Source organism: Felis catus, chromosome A1 (genome assembly GCF_018350175.1).
Source record: "Felis catus isolate Fca126 chromosome A1, F.catus_Fca126_mat1.0, whole genome shotgun sequence".
Classification (NCBI taxonomy): domain Eukaryota; kingdom Metazoa; phylum Chordata; class Mammalia; order Carnivora; family Felidae; genus Felis; species Felis catus.
The window spans coordinates 207,726,621-207,746,537 of NC_058368.1; the positions used below are offsets into that span (position 1 = coordinate 207,726,621).

Consider the following 19,917-nt stretch of genomic DNA (forward strand, 5'->3'; position numbering starts at 1 on the left):
TATTCTCTTAAAGCTGTCTTAACAAGAACAAAGTTCTTCTGTTGATAAAATCCAATCTATCCATTTTTTTTTCATATTGACCATGCTTCTGGTGTCATATCTAAGAAATCTTTGCCTCACCCAAGATCAGAAAGGTTTTCTTCTGTTTTCTTCTAGAACTGTTGTAGTTTTAGGTTTTATATTAAGTTCTACAATCCATTTTGAGTTAATTTTTATATAGGGTATAAAGTGTAGATCAAGGTTCATTATTTTGTATGTGACTATACAAGTGATCCAATACCATTTATTGAAAGGCTATTTTTTCTACATTGAATTGCCTTTGCACCTTTGTCAAAAATTGAAGACATGGATATAGATAGACACAGAAAGAGAGATAGAGATGATGTAGATAGACAGATCTGAGCTCTTTATTTCTGTTCAATTAATTTATCTCTAAAATTACCCTGCCTTCATTGTAGCTTTATAGTAAATCTTAAAATTTTTTTTTTCAACGTTTATTTATTTTTGGGACAGAGAGAGACAGAGCATGAACGGGGGAGGGGCAGAGAGAGAGGGAGACACAGAATCGGAAATAGGCTCCAGGCTCCGAGCCATCAGCCCAGAGCCCGACGCGGGGCTCGAACTCACCGACCGCGAGATCGTGACCTGGCTGAAGTCCGACGCTCAACCGACTGCGCCACCCAGGCGCCCCATAAATCTTAAAAATAAATAATGTGGGTCCTCTAACTTTGTTCTTCCTCAGTATTGTGTTGGCTATTCTACATTTTTTATCTTTCCGTATCTTTAGAATCATTTCATTAACCTATAAAACAACTTCTTGAATAAGCTTTGGTATTTTGTATCTTTCAAAAAATTGGTCCATTTACCCTTTTAAATTCTGTAGGTTCTATAGTAACATCCTACCTTTCTCTTTTGATATTTATAATTTGTAGCCTCTTTCCTCTTTATCAGTCTGGCTAGAGATTTATCAATTGGTTATTTCAAAGAAACAGCTTTTGATTTCATTGATTTTTGCTGTTTTCTTATTCTTATTAGTTTCTGCACTTATTTTTTTTTTTTTATTGACTTTCCTTTACTTGCTTAGGATTTAATTGGCCATTCTTTTCCTAGTTTCCATTTCTTTTATTTTTTTTTATTTTTTTTATTTTAGAGAGAAGCACATGCAAGCAGGGAAGAGGGGCAAAGGGAGAGACAGAGAGAAAGGAAAAGAGAGAGAGAGAGAGAGAGAGAGAGAGAGAGAGAGAGAGAGAGAGAGAGAATCTTAAGCAGGCTTCATGCTCAGTGCAGAGCCTGACCCAGAGCTCAATCTCAGGAGCCTGGGATCACAGCCTGAACCAAAATCAAGAGTCGGCAGCTTAACCCAGTGAGCTACTGGGGTTCCCCTTCCTGTTTTCTTAAGGTAGAAACTTAAACCATTGACTTGAGACCTTCCGTTTTTAATATGAACATTTAATGCTTTATTCCTCTGATTTAGCTACATTCCAAAAATTTTGGAATGTTATATTGTCATTTCTATATAATTTGAAATACATTTTCCTTTACCTTTCAATTTCTGCTTTATTCAATGGGTTATTTAGGAGTGTGCCCTTTGCTGTTTAATTTCTAAATATTTGGGAATATTCTAGATACTTTTGTGTTGTTGAGTTTTAGTTTAGTTTTGTTATGGTCCAAGAATATGCTTTATATGATTTCAATTTTTCATATTTGTTAAAATTTGTTTTATGGTCTAGACTGCGGTTTATCTTGGTGAATATTACATTTGTACTCAAAAAGAATGGGTATCTGCTGATGTTGACTGGATTTTTTTATAAATGTCAATAAGGTAAAGTGGTTGATAGCATTTTTCAGGTCTATCTATCTATCTATCTATCTACTTTTTGTTTTTGTCTATCCTTATGCCACTACTAGACTATCTTAATTACTACAGTTTGTAGTAAGTTTTGAAATCAGGAAGTATATAATTTACTTACTTTTAATATGATCATGATGCAGGAATTTCCTAGAAATTTCCTAAGTAGCTATTTTTTATCCTCCTAATTATTGCATATCTTGAACTAATATTGCACTATTTCATATATAATATTAGAAATTTGTAATAGTCCAATTTTGTCATACATTTTACTTCTATAATTTAAACACACAATACACTGTATTGCCTTTACTTTAAATGAGAAATTATCTAATAATTTATTTACCTATATATAAACTATTTTCTGCATTTTTTTGGCCATTCGTGTAGATCTGTATTTCCATCTGGTATTATTTCCCTTTAGTCTGCAGAACTTCCTTCAACATTTCTTTTAAAACACAATTTCTTGGGGCGGCTGGGTGGCGCAGTCGGTTAAGCGTCCGACTTCAGCCAGGTCACGATCTCAGGGTCTGTGAGTTCGAGCCCCGTGTCAGGCTCTGGGCTGATGGCTCAGAGCCTGGAGCCTGTTTCCGATTCTGTGTCTCCCTCTCTCTCTGCCCCTCCCCCGTTCATGCTCTGTCTCTCTCTGTCCCAAAAATAAATAAAAATGTTGAAAAAAAAATTAAAAAAAAATAAAACACAATTTCTTTATTTTACTTTCATTTTTGAAATTGATTTTACCAGATATAGAATTCTAGATTGTAGGTATTTCTTTCCTTTTTCACTTTAAAAATGCCATCTGATTGCATTCTGGGTTTCTGACTGGAAGTCAACAGTAATTTTTATTATTGTTATCTATAGTTTATTTGTCGTTTGTTCTCTTCTCTGATCACTTTAAAGATGTATTTCTTTATCTTTGGTATTTGGCAGTTGGACTATTACATGCCTGGGAATGGTGTCCTTTGTGTTTATTTGTTTGTGATTCATTCGGCTTTTTTGGATCTGGGTCTTGATAGTTTTTATCAAATTTGGAACATTTCAGCCATGGTTACTTCAAATATTTTTTTTCTGCTATAATGTCTCCCTCCACTTCTCTTGGGACTCCAGTTTCACATATTTCAGACTGTTGGATTTTTTTAAAATATGGTTCTCTTTTTTTTTTTTTTTCCAGGCTTTTTCTTCTTCATTCTTTCTATTGATCTGTCTTCAATCCCTTTTTTTGTGTGTCCAGTATGTGACCATCTAGTGGATTTTTACATTTTTGATATTGTATTTTTTATTTCTAGAACTTTCATGTGGTTCTTTTTTATGGTATGCATTTCTCTAGTAAGAGCCCCTGTTCGATCACTACTTATGTCCCACTTTTCTCTTGAATCTTTAACCATATTTACAAAATTCTGCTAATTTCTATGTCTGTGTTATTTCTCGGTCTATTTTTAAAGATTATTTTTCTCATGATGATGAATCACATTTTTCTCATTTTTCACATCTAATAAAATTCTTATGATATTTTTTACACTGTAAGTGCTATGTGTTTGAGAGTCTGTATATTGTTGTTTTCTTTTTATTGGGTTTTCTCCTATTCATAATTTATTGGAAGATCAGCTTGATCATGTTGAGTCTTGATTTTAGGTTTTGCTTGAATATGTTTATAGTATTATAGTATTATTTTAGGCTAGTGTAGCTTTTCCCTAAGTTATGACCTTTTTGGTATCCCCATGCAAACCTTTCTTCTCTAAATTATTACCTTCTGGGGGTCTTAACTGAATGCTCATGGTGTTTACCAAAGTCCCCTTACTTGCTGAATAGAATTCTATTGTTTTTCATAATCTGCAACTTGTGGAATCTTCATTTAGTTCAGAGCCCCCAGGACCTGTTCCTGACAGGCCTCCCAGAATCTCACTCTCTTACTTACGCAGCTTAAAATTCAGCCAACTAATCAAGAGGATTTACAGAGAGATTTCTGGAGCTCCTACTCTGTACAGGTTCTTCCTCTCTGGTATTCTGCTCCTCCAATTTCAATTGCCTCCTTATCTCTGAACTTAAATCTTTCTTTCTTTTATCCTATGAAATGGCTGTTCTTTATTTGGTTTCCATAGTTTTGTGTTGTGTTTTGAAAGGTATCCCCAGGCAAAAAGCCAGAAAGAATGTGGAGGTCACCTTGTTTGTTTCTTTTGTCTCAAGGTCTCAGTGCCACACTACTATGCCTAGAAACAATCGTTCACATATTTTGTCTAAATTTATAATTGTTTATTATGGGAAAGTGAATTTAATACCCATTCTCCATCATGGATGAAATCAAATCCCTCATTAAAAATAATTCAGTTCCTTTATATTGTTTCTGATCAATATCTGAAGTCTGTGAGTTATAATTTTTATTTCTACTGATTTTTCCTTATGGTGACTTTTTCCTTTCAGTTTGATGATCTTTGAAAATGAACTTTTACTTGTTTGATCTTAATTTGTGAAGAGCCTGGGAGCTGATAATCATGCGTACTTTTCTCCAGAAAAGATTTTGTAATTGCTGCTTCTGGAAGCCAGGGGGCACTACTAACCTGAGTCCACTTTGGTCCACTTCTAGGATCCTGGGCTTAAGGCACTAGTCTCATGTTTTGCTTTTCTACCTCTGGTAGTGGCTTAGTTTTCAGATCTTGGGTATACAAGTGGCAGTGCCCTCTAGATAGTTCTGCTTTTCCAGTTTTGTATTTTGACACTGTTCCTCTAATTCTAGTATACTGTTTTGTTTTTATGTTTTTTGGTGGAGGAATTTTGGAGATTTTCTGTAGCGAAAGAAGGAAAGAAACGAAAGATTGATATATATTATGTAGATTTAACAATTGAGCTATCATTTGGTCAATAAGTAAAATTAGCACGAGTTCTATAAGGTATCCTGAGGGAAGACTGGGAGTTCTGCCACTCTGCGGAGTTACAACACTTTCCTGAAAATTTTTTCCACTTGGGTAAATGGCCATGTATTATATCCAGGTAAGTGGATTTAAGGGGCATATTTTAAACTATACTTTATCGAATGGAAACGTGGCTTAAAAAGAATATTGCAAAGAAATTGTGTGTATGCAATGTAAGTAATAAAAGCACACAGTTTTAAAATGTGTAAGATCAGATTCGTCTACTCCTGATAGTAGCACTTTATCAACATGATTAGAAGGAAAAAGCAGTGGCAATGGAATCAGATGTCACCCCAAATTTTTTAAAATGTAAATTAAGATTATGGATTATGAATTTATGTAGATTATCTTTACTATTAGTTGGGTCTCAGTGTATATTGTTCCTTGAGATGGTAGTTAATGGTAGTATAAAGCTATCTGATTAGCAAAATATTTAAAAATAAATATTCAGAATAGGAAGGTAATTTTCTGTATTTCCTCAATGATGTTAGATGTCATGTATTATTGAACCCCATCCTTCGCAAAAAGAGAAACATTCTTAGCAACAGAAAAACACATACCTATCAGTGAGGAATATAGTGGCATTTCCTGCTATGGTAAAAAATGGCTGAGAAAAAACACAAAGAAAAAAATTTGCTGCAATCCTATTGGCCAACCAAGACAGAAAAAGGTAAAAAAAAAAACCAAAAAACTCTGAAAAGTTAAAGAAAAAGGTACTTGAACAAAACGCATTATGGAAGCTTTGCTATGCAATTGGATAGAAGCCTGGACACTTGTACACTTGGCTTAGTTTATGGTATTCGTTGAATTCTGTTCAGTAATGAAAATACACAGATCGCTACTCTTTTTCTGCACCACCAAAGATGTATCAAAGAAAGCATGTCCTTATCAATAAACAACATCCTTAATAAAAGCAGCATTTTGTGAAAAATAGATGAGGTCATTTCTGTAAATGCAAATTTAAAAGGTATTCACAGAAGAGCAGAGAGAGTACCACATACGATACTTTTATGTAATAAAGACCTTTAACACATAGCTTAATTTTCAGACACCCTGAGAAGAGAAAGTGACTATGGCAATCTTGTGTACCGTGCAGATATTTACCGTGTATTTAGTGGTAAACTGGTTTTCATGATGATTGGCGGCTTGTTCTCTATCCATTAGTACCATGTTATCTAACGGATGTTCTAAAAATATTAAATTTAATCTTTCTCTTCAAGGTATATGTGTTAACAATAATTAAGAATCTTACTACTTTTCAAAAGAAATTTGTGCTAGGAAGGGAGCATTTAGAAAGTAAATATTTGGAAGCATTTCTAGAGGTTTTTTTTTTCCTGAACTCATTTAAAAATATGAATGTGTCAACTTACATATGTTTTTATAACTACTCACTTAAAAATCATGGAAACACAGTTTTCTAACCTGTTGAAAATCTTTCTGATGAAGAGCTTTGAAACCATTTTGAAATCATTTGCTAAAAATTTCTAAATGTCATGCCTTCCAGTTTGCTACAAAAATGGATTGACATTAGGGAAGACGGACATTTATTGGCCACATTACATAAAAAACCCTTGATTGTGGAATTGAAAAACAACTGTTATGGGTTAGAAACTTTAGCCAGTAGACTAGTTCTTCCATTTTTAAAAAACTGTTTCTTGTGAGCCACTAAAACCAAACATCCCAAAAAACTCTTCTTAGGACTGGACTTTTGAATTTCTATATCATAAAGTATTTAACAAGAAATGTAAAAAATAGTAAAGTATATTCAACCCCATTGTTTTTATTAGTGTCATTAGGAAAGTAACATTAAAATTAACTTTAACCATTTTTATTTCATCTTTTATATTTTATGTCTTATTTAATAAAAAAAGTAGGGGTGCCCGGCTGACTTAGTTGGTGGAGCATGCGACACTTGATCTCAGGGTTGTAAGTTCAAGCTCCATGTTGGGTGTAGAGATTACTTAAAAATAACATCATTAAAAAAAAAAAAAGTAAATACACGTGTATTGGAGTGTGGGCAAAAATGTTCTTTTTAAAATGATGAGATGCACAAGTAATTTGGTAGATCCATTGCTTAAGAAACTATTATCATGAAATATTAATTTCATTGTAATTTAGAATAGCCAGGAAATTTTCTCTAAAATAATTTTTCTTAAAAAAATTGTACAATTAAAATTTGTTCAGGACAGTTAAAGTGAACAAGATAAAAAAACACTCAAAATTCTACCAACCAAAGATAATCACTGTTGAAATTTTAGTGCATACCGTTCCACATTTTATTTTCTGTATATATGTTATCTCTTCTTTCACAAACATAGGCTCATACTCTATTTAAAACTGCTTTTATAGAGTGCCTTTATACCTTACAGAATTTTTTGTTAATGAAATTTACAAGAGATTTTGGGACACAAATTAAAATTTAAAGGAACAATACTAAGAAACGACTTCCTGCTATTTTGAGACAGAGATTAAAATTTAAAGCAACAATGCTTAGAGGTAAACAACACCAGGGCTGAATCATCATAGGCAACACTATGCAGGATTCCAGCATGTTTGATTTAGTCCATAGCCTGTCATTTTAATGTTCTTTATCTAGATTTTAAATGTGTGATTTAACTCTGAAGAGAAATTACCAAAAAAAACCAGACTGACTAAATGCTGTGGTTTTCGACTTGCTTTATCTTCGTATGGCCTATGTACTAAGGCAAATAGATAAAGGGAACTAAGATTTTGGCAAGGTTTTTTTCTGTTCAACATTATCTCTGTATCTGAAACTGGTAATATTTGGTTTATAAACCAGACTTATTACCTTTGTGTAACAGGATAGAAAATAGAACCCAGATAATGATTATCAATGGAGTCACTGTATCTTCAGAATCAGTTATCTCTCAGAGGTGTGGTCCTGGACCCAATCTCATATAACATTTTTTATCAGTGACTAATACTATGAGAAAAGGACATTCATTCACACAGCAAATGAAACCTAGTTGGGAAATGAAAACTAAGAAGCAGAAGTTAAATTCTCAATGACCAGATTAGAATCAAAATGACCCGGAAAATTGGAGAAGTAGTAAGAAGGAAACAAAATGAGTAAAACATAGGGGTGGGCTAAAATAAATAAGGAAGAAAAACAAGTTTCAAAAAGAGGAATGGCTAGCTATTGGCAAGTATAGAAGATAACTTGGAGATTTTAACAAACAGCACACTGAGTAGAATCAATAATGCATTGTTTAAAAAGCAAACACACCATTGTGAAATGTATTCTTTACTGAAATTTACCTAAACTCCTGCTTCCCAGTTGAGTGTCATTTGCAAACACTAAGAATGTTTTTTTTACCAGAAAGACTATTATTCACCTTAAAAACAAAGGGGAGGAACGCAGCCACTTACATGACTGAGATAGTAATAGAAGAAAAAGTAGTTTCAATGTAAGACTGGAGAAAAATGATCTTTTTTCCTACTGGAAGAGACGGAATAAGTGAATAATGATCTTTAAATAGGAATGTATAGTTATAAAGATGAAAGGCTGTTAGATTCAGACTTTCACTTACTGTAAGTAATTTAAAAGTGGATCAGTTTTACTCAATTTTCATGAAAGAATGAAAGAGAAAATGAAGTTAAATTGTATTAGGAAGGAGCTAATTTAGAATAAATAGGGACACAATAAAAAGGGTTGGTTGAAAATTGAAACAGTTCTAAGAACCTGGTAGAATTTACATTGATAGATTTCTACTTCTCTGAAATGGTGAAATGTAATACATGGAGGGATGAAATGCAAATGTTTAATGTCCTCACCAGACCTTAAAATTTTGTGATTTTTGCCTAAAGCTGTAACTAGAATAAATAATTTTGCACCACGACCTGAAAGCTATAAAAGCAAGAGCAAGTATGTTGTTATCAAAATTACTACTGGTTGAGTCAGGAGACATTTTTAAAAAGTAATTTAATTGGGTTGCATCCTTGAATACAAGGGCAATATCGGGAACAGATATCTGATTGCAGACCTAATAAGGGCGGGGGGGGGGGGGGGAAGGCAGGAAAATACAGACAGAATAGTATCCCAAGGAAGTAGTGTTTCTCTTTTTTTCTTGATGATGTTACTCTATGCTGCTTTTATTTTTCTTTTTATAACTCTCATTTATTTTACACTAGATATATATTAAGTATAAGACGTTTAAAAAGTATAGACAGCAAACAAGAACAGAAACCATATGTGTAATTCCACAACTGAAAGGGAAAAAAAACATTTTGATGTATATCTTCTCAGACTCTTTTCTATGTACACATATATGTAAAATAATTTATAATGTATAATTTTAATTTGATATGTATTTTAAACGTTTATAAAAAGGGAACTTTGTAATCTCTTGCTTGATTTAAAATCATGAACATTATTTTCTATAAATATACCAGACCTATATCATTTGATGGTTGTAATGATTTGCATAATCTCTACCTGTGGTCAATTGTGTTTCCAATTGATCACTATTACTGACAACGGCAATTATATCTCCAATATTGCTTTCTCTTCACATTAAAGAGGGCATTGGAACAATGCCGATTATTTATTTAACGCTTATTTATCCTGGCCACTGCATTAAGTGTCAGAAGAGATGTGGTTAAAGCAAGATCTCCACTGTTTAACTTCTAGTCTCACGTAGAAAGACAAATAGAGGAACAGGAGACAACACTCACCCTCTCTTTAGTCTACTAAAGAGTTTAAAGTTGCTGGGTCAGGGGCTGGGTGTATATATACTAGCTGGGAAAAGTTTCTAGAACTGAAATCTCTACAGCTAATAATTATTAGGTCTATGTATAAAACATGTTAATCCACAACATCTACATTAGTCAGTGTTCAGAAGCTACACAGACAGAAAACCCGACACAGCCCTCAGCTGCGTCTGCTTGGTTCCAGGCAGAGGAAACCCTCTCCCCGGGCCTCCCGGCGCCCGCGCGTGCGCGGGAACCATCCCACCCACCGCCCCAGACGACCACCCTGCACTCCTTGGCTTCTTAATCCCCTTCTCCTGGTCTGCGCTAGGCGGTCAAAAACAAAACGTCCACCAGACCACTTCCTCTCAGAGGAGTTCTCCTGGCTGAGTGTGGTTTTGAAGATCAAGTGCAAGGCTGCTTAGCACGGTGGTCAGAGCTAGGGTGGAAAACAAACTTTGTTACATGTGAACTTGGTTGGAGCAAAGCGACTTCTAGGAAGGGATTTGAGTTACGTTAAAACTGCGCGCAGCGTTGTTGTTGTTGTTTTCTTTCTTTCTTTTAAGTAAACATCGTTTTAACTGATGAATAAGGAAGGGGGCTTGAAAGCAAGCCGGAGAATCAGGCAGGATGGTTTCCGCAGGTGGCCGGTCGGCCGCATCCCGGCCTCCTCCCAGCTCGCCCCGGCTCTGATTACAGTTTCCGCGGCACTGGAGGGGAAGCATCCTCCACGCTGCAAACTCTCATCAATGGGATTCCCCTCGTGGGAAATGCCATCTCCCAGCCGACATGCTCTCGGAGGGCCACGCGCGTCACCGCGACCTCGCGCACTCCGGTGGACGGACGTGTGAGCGCGCCGCGAGCTGCACAGGAGACCCCAGCTTGGCCCCGCGCTCCCTCCACGCCCGGGGCTCAGTCGGCACCACCCGCCGCCTGCCGCCGCGGAGGGGCGGGGGAGATGCCGCGGGGGGCGGGCGCGGCGCGCGGGGAGGGGAAGGGGTTCTCGCGCGATTGGGCGAGGTTTCCGGTGTTGTGACTGAAACCCGTCAATATGGCGGCGATCGGCCGCGGCCGCTCGCTAAAGAACCTCCGAATACGAGGTAAGCCCGCTGCAACCCTCACCCCCCGCCGCCTGGGGCCCGCGACCCCTGGCCCTTGCCTCCCCCTGGCCCTGGGCAGGCGGAGCGATTAGGGGCGCTGGCCGGAGCCAGGGCTGCCGCCGCTGGCCTGCGAACGAATCCTAATTGGAGCTGTGTGTCTGTTTCGTGCAGGGCGGAATGACAGCGGCGAGGAGAACGTCCCGCTGGATCTGACCCGAGGTAACGTGGGGCGCCGCGGGCGCCGGCGAGGGCGCGCTGCTGGGGAGGAGCTGGGGCCCGGGGGCAGGGGGCAGGGGCGGGCCCCGCACGGGACCCGCGGGGGTGCGGGAGGCAGAGCCCGAGCCCCGCCTGCTGGCCCGCAGGAGCGGAGCCCGGGGCCGCCTCCCGGGACCCATCCCCCTTCCCGATGCCCGCTTTCCTCGCCCCGCGCCCTTCTCCGGGCCTCTGGGTGCGGCGGGTGCCGGGGAACGCCGAGCGGGACTCGGCGGAGCCGGTGACCCTCTGGGTTGCCTGGACCCCCGAGGGAGCGTTTAACTCCCATCCCGGAGCTCGTGCAGCCATTCGCCCGGAGGCGGCCGGCGGGAGGTAGAGGCTGTTATTTAGGTTGCCGGAGGATGTCTGAGGGAAGAGCGACCACATCCTGCCCTACCCGTCCCCCAGAGCAGAAGCCGGACCTGCTGGGTTCTGCTGCCTGCGTGACTGCTTTTCTCTTTGCCCACCGCTCTGGGGGACCCGGAGCATTGATAACTCGGTAGTGAAACCTAGAGTCAGTGACTGTGGCTAAGTGTCTGGTTTACGCTGTAGTTCATTCCCGTTTCCCTTTCCCGGGCGGCTGGGACTGTAGTTGGCAAAGACCGCCCCCTCACCCTCGCTGCAGGTTCATTGTTTACCTTCTGCAGTGGCGATGGGTTTGTTTACACCTTCGGAACTGGGCGAACCCCGGTTGTATTTTTAAGGACCTAATCCTGCTGCTGGCCAGTGTATCTTCTGTTAGGCACCGTACTGGACTTTATTCGACAATACCTGGCGGAAGATTTAGTAGTTATATACACGGTTTTTCTTTTTTCTTCCACGGTAAACAGGATCTGGTCTGCTGATTGCGAAGAAGTCATATTTCACACCGGCTGTAGCATAGAGTGTAAAGTGGTTCAGCTGTACAGAGTCAGTTTCCTTTTTTGAGATCCGAAAAACACTTTAGGATGTTAAAAAGAAAAGTCATAAACATTCTATAAAAAATAAAAAATTTAACCTACGTTCTATTTGACGTAGTGACTTATCTAAAGTATTTGTCAGACGCGGGCTCCCTGTTGAGGCTCATCTCTGGTATTTAAGGCATTGTCTAATTTGTTTTATTTTGTATGTCAAAGTGTAAGATAACTTATTAACTAAACGTCTACTTTTCATTTAGCTACAAGAGTGCATTTTTGTAAGAACATTTTATTCTGAAAGTTCAGGGACTTTGTTTTGGGTGAACTAGGCACTGGTGTGAACAGGCAGAAAGATTTCTACTAATGCACTAAATTGGAACATTTTTTCCCCAGCGAATTGGGTTTGAGTGTTAGTGTAGAAAGATGTAAAGCTTTTGACTTTTGTGTAACAGTTTGGAAACTTGACTGTATATATAACAAACACACTTGGAAAATCTGATAAAATATATGTGGGAAAAGATTTTCTAGTAAATTTCTTAACAAAATTCCTACAGGGCTTAACATTAGCATTTGAGTTCTGTAACAGGTATACTTTATTGATTTAATTTCTACATGAGCATATGTGTTTAGATGGAGGTGAAAAGAGCATTTATTAGATAGATCTTCTGTCTTAATGTTCTCATTAAAAACCTGTTTGGATGTGGTACTAGAAATAAATTGTATTTGTGCTTTAAATTGAGTTTGCAGAACTTCTGTGTATAGTGATTTCTGTGGCTGGTATCGGAAGTTTAGTTTGTATAAGAGCTTATGTGCAAATTTGATACCTTTGATTTACTTCAGTCTTACTCAAGTACACAGATAACTCTGTATGTTTGGCATTTAAAATGTTATGCTCCCTGGACAATTAGTGAACACCTATGTCAATAGGTATTTTCAAGATAATGCAAAAAGTAGAAAATGCTATTTCTGCTTGCCTTGACAAAATATACTTCAGTTTGAAATATACACAGCCAGTTGAACCTGATTGCAAAAGGCGTATGCAAGTAAGAGAGGTTATATGAGATTTATTCCTAAATCCTAAGGAAGTTTAGAATAAAAAAAGTAATCTCAGATTCATTATATAGGGAAGCTATTGTTCAAGAAACTGCTATTCTGACAGTCATGTCATTGTTAAAAGAAGATTTGTGGATCTAAAGACGTCTCGCGGATCTAATGTGAAGAAAGTTCAGGAGGAATTATACTTTAGTAATAATTTGAGAATTATAGGCAGTCTGAGTTGCAGCTGAAGGGCGGCTGTTTGTGTATTGGATTACTGTATGTTTTAGGTTAAGTTTGGGTAACCAGAACTACTTGTTTTTAATGTGAAGGCAGTGTTTGCTCTCTTTTTAATTGTTTTTATGTTGTAACCTTTGAGAAATTCTTTGTGTAGCTGTCTCACACAGTTCATTGTTATTCCAAAAGGAACCATCAGTATGTAGTGAAAAGAGATGAGACTGTAAAGTCAAATAGTTCTGGATTATAATCTTAGCTGGAATATCTAATAGGTGATTTGAGGCAAGTTATTTGACCTTGCTTGATTCTTGGTTTCTTCATATCCAAGAGAGATAACTTCAAAGGCTTATTAAGAATATGAGAACTAGTGCTTAAAATATTCAGCACAGGAGCTGATACTTTTGTGAGTGATGTTAACTAAATGTTAGTTGTCTTCCTACACTATGGAATCAAAATTATATCACATTTAAAATATTTCAGAATTGTTTTGAACATCATAAACTTGTTAATAAGGAATTATGGTATTGAGGCTTTCATTGTTTTTGAGACTTACTATTAATTGGGTATAGTCTGAAGTAGAGTTTTTGAATATAGTTACTGTAAAGAAATAATCTGTGAGATTACCAGTAAATTAGGCCTAAGCAAAGAGTAATCTATTATGTGCAGTTAAGGTAAAATGTAATATTTTATTTTATAGAACCTTAGAATTTTTTCTCTGACTTCAGAAAATTTCTTAGTAATAATATTTTAACTAGTCTTGCAAGCTTTTTGAGGCTCAGGAGAGTTATATGGCACTTTGGTTTTGGTATTGGTTATTAGTGCTGTAGTTCCTTCATACATAGTATGTGTCAACTAAAAATTGTTGATGGGTTAATTTTGATCTAGTTTAGGAACTTCGTTGCAGTAGATCTCACAGTAAACAGATTGGTAATTGTTGCTTTCAGTTTTGTTCAAACAACTACTTAATTTGTGAAAGTCCCTGATATTTGCTATTGATATCATTTAAATACTCTCTCTGTTTTGCATGCCAATATCTATTTTGAAACCAAAATGCTTCCCTTAGTCACTTCCACTGCAAGGATAGCCTGTTTTTTTTTTTTTTTTTTTTTTTTTTAATCAGTCCAGTAGTGTTATCTCTTATGCTACTGAATAACTTGAAAAGACACAGAGTATTCTTCCTGTGTACGTCCTTCTTACTATACAGTAATTTAATCATTATGTTCAGAGTGAATTTAAGGACATGGACAAACCTGTATTCTAATGTAACTATTAGAATATAATTTATTTAAAAGTATTGAGTTTTATATTTTTTGATTATCCAACGCTTTTACTTTTCCATTAGTAAGAAGAAAAAAATGGTCTTAGTTGCTGTTTAATACTTAGAAAAGTAGGAAGGTTATCCGAATGATGCAGATTTGAACAGTACTTTTTGTTTCCTGAGTTTTTCTAGACAGCAGATTACTTATGTTGTTTAATTGCTGACTTCAGTTAGACAAAACAAACATTGAATGAATGGCCATTATATCCTAAATGCTGAATTAAGTGCTGAAGGAATGAAGATAAGGAAGATGTTATTCTTTTTAGGAGTTTACTGGAATAGACATAATAAAGTGCCTGCAATATGGAACGATGAGTTAAGTAATCAGACTGCACAAGGACTAGAAGTAGCCTTGAGAAGAAAATGATGAACTGTTTGATGGTTAGAGGATTAGAGAAGCTTCACAGAGTGGTTGACTTATAAGAATAGTGAGGAACATAGTGAAAGGAAACGTGGGCCCTCAAGAGAATATACCACACCTTGGGGAGGGTAAAGTCTGCGGGAAGAGGAGCTGCCTAGGAAGCTGCTGATGTAATCTAAGAAATGGTGGGAGACTAGACGAGGGTGTTGGAGACAAATGAAGGTGAATATATTTTGAAATGCAGTTACCAACTAATTTGTTTTCTTCAGAGTTCAGACTGACTTTGGAGTTCTCTTACTTTGTGCAGAGTACTTACATTTCTTTGTTAAGAAGGTAGAAGCTGTCTAATGTTAATTCCGTTTTCTTCTCTCCTTTATTTATTTTTTAAGGTAATCTTTGTGCCTAACCTGGGGCTCAAATTCATGACCCTCAGATCAAGAGTTGCATGCTCTACTTACTGAGCCAACTTTTTATATTTCATACATACTTCAGTTTCCCTGAGTCAGGGAATAAAGCATCTCTGTTCCTTTCTAAGGCTAACCTGGAAAGGCATTTTATGCTCCTGATACTGTTTCTCTAAGATTCTTTGTAGAACTAAGATCCTTTGCTTTTTCATTTCTTCCTTCCTATTGGCTAATTTTTGTCATGTTCAGTAATCATTTCTTGTATCCTTCATGTGGGTCAGGTCCTAAACCAGGCATGGGATGGTGGTGGGAGGTGTGGAAAGATAAAGACAAAGATTACAAAACAGTTGTTTTTCGATAGGTTCTATAGAAAGAACGGTTTATCATCACTCTGTAGCTTTCTTCCTTAACACTATAGTCTTCTAAGCACAGCTTTCCCCCTGTACTGAAAATAGGTTTTTGAAGGATGCTGGTAATCTCATGCAAAATTCATTGGCATTTTTAAGTTCCCCATTCTATTTTAGTGCTACTACTGTATTAATAGTTTTGTTCCAGGCACTAAAATATGTTATCTCAATCCTTAATAACAGTTTGAAGTATTCTTTTTGTCCCTATAGTGGAAGATATAGCCTTTAAAATTCTGAAGGTCTGAAATTTAGGTAAGTAACTCAGTCAGGATCTTAGGGTTAGTGAGTGACTAACTGCAGATCATGCACTTGTAGCCACCACACTGTTGCTGTTCTTGCAACTATTTCTTCACTTGACTTTTGTGAAATATTCTCCTACTTTTCCTACCTCTCATGCTGCTCCGTCTCTGTTCACTGACTGGTTTTGCAGCTCCGTAAGCAAGTGAACCCTAAGGTTCTGTCCTTGATCTTCTTGTCTCCTATAATGCTGAGTCCCTGAACAGTCTTTTCACTGATGGCTTCAAAAATCCATGAGTTGAAAAAAAAATCCAAGAGTTGAGATGGTTATGTTAACTATATTTTTATTCAGACCCTTTATCTTAAGCTTGCAAAACATATTAGCATTTTTTGTCTAGTACTCCTCTAAAAGGCCCAATGTGTAAGACTTTGCATATTCCCATTTCCCTTTCTATTTACCACCACCATCCTTCCTAATAACCAAGCTAGAGACCTACTGCTTATTGTTCAGTTGCCATGGTCCTCCAGTTTGCTTCTGAAATATCTAATGAATCTAGTCTCTTCATATTCCATTGTCATTGGTTTAGTTCACATCTTTATTATCTCATTTGGATGATGTAAAATCTTCTCGAACCTTTTTTCACTTTCTCTACTATATGATCGCCAAGATTATTTTTCTGAAATATAGATCTGATCTTATCATCATTCCCTTAAGTAAAAAACAAAAACAAACAAACAAAAAACCACTTACACTTCACTGCCTCATTTTTGCTCACAGAATCAAGTCCAGATTTCTTAGCTTGGCATTGAAGGCCTTTTATGATTTATTTCAGAATTGTTATCTTCTGTACTGTCTTAATCGTATTATTCTGTCAACCTCTGTGCATAGTTTATCTGTTGTAATACACTCTCTTCCTTCTTTACACACAGTGCTTCTCAAAGAGGATGAGAGTTTGCTACTCTAAAGCACCTTCCTCCCCATTCTTGTTCTTTCCCTGTGCAGATAGTGTTATACCCCTGGTTGAGAATCTGCTTTAGTCAAAAATAATTTATTCCTTGTACTTGGCATACAGTTCTATTGACTTGACCTTGGGTAGGTTGTTTCCTCTGCCTAGAATTTCATTTTCAGCACTCTTTATTGAAATCCTAATTTTTTAAGGTCTGGGTCACGTGCTACTGCTAAAAATCATTCCAGTGGGAATTCATTGCTTCCTCCTCTACTTTGCCACATCTGTGTTTATTCCTTTCTAAATATCTCTTCCCATTGCCTTAAGTTCTTTGTCCACTTGTTCCCTCACCAGATCTTAAGCTTTCCCAGCATCTATCATATAATAATAACTGAAGTATTTATTGAATGGCAGAATGGAGAGAGGGATGGGAAATGGAGTAGTACCGTATTAAGGAGAGTAGAAGTAAAAACATTTTAAGTTTGTAGTCCTGAGGAACAGTGAGATTGAGGGTGCCATGAAATGAAGAAACTCATTTTGGAGGGATGATAATGAGTTCAGCTTTACACTTGAATATCAGGTGATTAAGTCTATGAAAGATGTATAAAAGGTAGCTGTGAGTACCAGAATGGTTCTGAAGTTGTGATCTGATTGTTTCCTGCATAGGTCATTGAGAGAAGAAGAATGTAAATGTAGTTAGAGCTAAAGACTTGAGTATTAGAGGATGAGCTGATGAGAGTGTCTGTCATAGTGTAGGAGTCAATGACAAAAAGGTGGCCAACAGAAGAGAAGAAAACTAGCAAGACTATGATCTCTGAAGCCAAGAGGAGAGTTTTGGTTGAAGAGGCAGTGAAACTGTGGCATTGAAGTTGACGTCTGGAATACTCAGTTTTACTTAATCTGAGGATATTGGCTTGCTATTTAACCTCTCTGGGCTTCAGTTTCCTGAATTTCTAAAACGCATACTAAGTTACATGTTTAATAGTGTCACTTCCGTCTTTGTGATTCTTAGCTATCACGTTTCTGGGATATTGAAAGGTTAAAAGAAAGCATTACAGCCTTGTTAAATCATTGTGAGAAGTATTCCCATGAACGGCAATGAATACATGTAGGAGTGATGGTATTTCATAGCACTTTAAATGTAAATTATAGTCAACTCTCAATTTCCTTTTAAGTGATCATCTGCAGTGACTTGCCTCCTCCCCCTCCCAGGTCTCAGGCTACTGAAAATAGGGCTGTGAAAAGCACAGTGGGGTGAGTGAATGGTTTGCATGCCTGTGTATCTGTACCTCTGACTATCACCAAGCTAAATACAGTCCACTCTCATTTACCTGCACTTAATAAAAAGGTGAATAATGATGGAAGAGTGCTAAATTACATAATCTAAATAGCATTATTTATATGTGGTTTGGGAAGATTTTGTATGCTTTCCTCCCCTGCAGTAGATTGGTGTGTCTTTTATGTGAATGATTAGCATCAATTTTTATTTCCTGAGCAAATACTATTAGAATAGCAAACATAAATAGGCTAAAATATATATTAGGTAATCCACATATGAATAATTGAGAGTTGACTGTTAATGCTTTTTGGATCATCCATTGTTTTGTATTATCTGTGCTTTTTTGTTAGTGTGGCCAGGTTAAAACTGATGAGCTACTTTTATTTTATTTCTGCAATGAATATACTTTAAATATTATGCAGATGCCAAACTAAGTTGAAAATAATTGTGTAAAACTAGCTAAATATATGTCCAAAGTCACAGGATTGAAAGAGAACCTAAACCTAAGTACATTCTTAAAATTCATTCTTATTATTAAGTCTGGTCCAGACAGATTGCATAAACTGAGCAGAGCACCTGGTAATGATGAAATTTCTATAAAGTACAATGAAATTGAGGATATGCTGAGACTTCAAAATATCTTATTTATGGATTCAGTTGAGTTTATTAAGAAATACAAAAATAGTTTTTTAATTACCTGGATTTTTAAAAATTTGGCTCTTTTAATTACTTGGCCATTTTTTACCCCACTATGTTGAAGATTTAGATTTATAGTGGTTTGTTAATGTCAGTCAGCATATTTTTGATCAGTATATTATATAATTGTGTTAGTAAGTGTTACCGTGAATCAGGAAGGCCAATTCTTGGCTTCAAGTTTATATTACGTTTGGGATATACCTATATCAGGGCATAATATAAGATAATAATATTTGAAGAGCCTGTCGGTTGTCCTTATAAAGGAATCAGAATCTGGAGGAATTCAGAAAAAAATGGGAGACAGGTAAGGAATAGCTTAGAGGAAAGACCTCACAATAGTCTTGACACCTATAAGACCTTTGCTTAAAAGGGTAGCATTTGAATAGGTAGAACTTTGGATCAGTGTTTTAAAAATTGTAACTTAATTTTGTGAACTAACACATTCCTGGAATATTATTCAGTATTTGAAGGTAATGTTGAGAAAAAGTTGGTGATGAGTTCTGTATGTAAATGTCTTAATTATTCAAGATTGATTACATTTCAAAGTAGGGCTCTTTTGACTTTGAAGGTAGTTTGGGACTGGACTGAGAGCTTATAGGCATATTGTGAAATAATTGTGTGCTTGTGACTATGAGTATATAAATGCTTGGCTGTTATTCTAAATCCAAATATAAATGATATTTTTTCTTCCATTGTTTTGTAGTATATGTGTTTCCTTTCCCCATCGTTAATTAATACTGCATGTTCAAAGGGCTCTGTAAATTTGTTACCAAACTTCTAGATGTATGCAATATGGAGATAGAGATTATAAATGAGATGGGTATTATTTTCGTTATTTTCCACACTAAAATGACCATTTTTTTGATCTCAGAATTAAACGTTTGGCCTTACAGTGAGATAGAATATTTGAAATTAAAATCATTCTGAAAAGCGTGGAATGTTTCATTGCTAAATCCAGACACCCTACCCAGGCCTCTAGTTATTTGGGTAAAGGGTGTACTGGGGAAATTATTGCTTTTACTAAAGCAGCAAAATGAGAGTTGAATTGCCACTTGCAGGGATTTTAGTAGTTTTGTTCAGAATCTAGTGTAATTTCATGTGTTTCTTGTAATGAATAAAGAGTGAAGAGACATAGAGCTGTAAACGAAGAAGACTACCAAGTAATTTACTTTCAGTTACTTAGAAGGAACAACTTACCAGATAAAAGTGTATTTAACTGCTTTTAGATGCTTTTATATGTATATACGTATATGTATATATATGTATACATATGTATATATATA

The 19,917-nt window shown here is 36.7% G+C and overlaps 1 protein-coding gene across 6 annotated transcripts in view; it reads left to right on the forward strand.

The window, feature by feature from the left end:
- The first annotated feature begins 10,468 nt into the window (after nucleotides 1-10,468).
- RICTOR (RPTOR independent companion of MTOR complex 2) overlaps nucleotides 10,469-19,917 on the forward strand; it is a 122,829-nt gene continuing 113,380 nt past the window's right edge. For 4 of the 6 annotated variants that reach the window (XM_023238910.2, XM_023238916.2, XM_023238911.2 and 1 more), the window contains exons 1-2: nucleotides 10,469-10,565; nucleotides 10,737-10,784. In XM_023238910.2, the coding sequence (XP_023094678.1) occupies nucleotides 10,517-10,565; nucleotides 10,737-10,784 (97 nt within the window). In that variant the 5' untranslated portion in view covers nucleotides 10,469-10,516. Of the gene's footprint in view, nucleotides 10,566-10,736; nucleotides 10,785-10,865; nucleotides 11,317-17,871; nucleotides 17,914-19,917 lie in introns of those variants that run through there. The other 2 variants (XM_023238925.2, XM_023238926.2) reach the window with 2 other exon arrangements.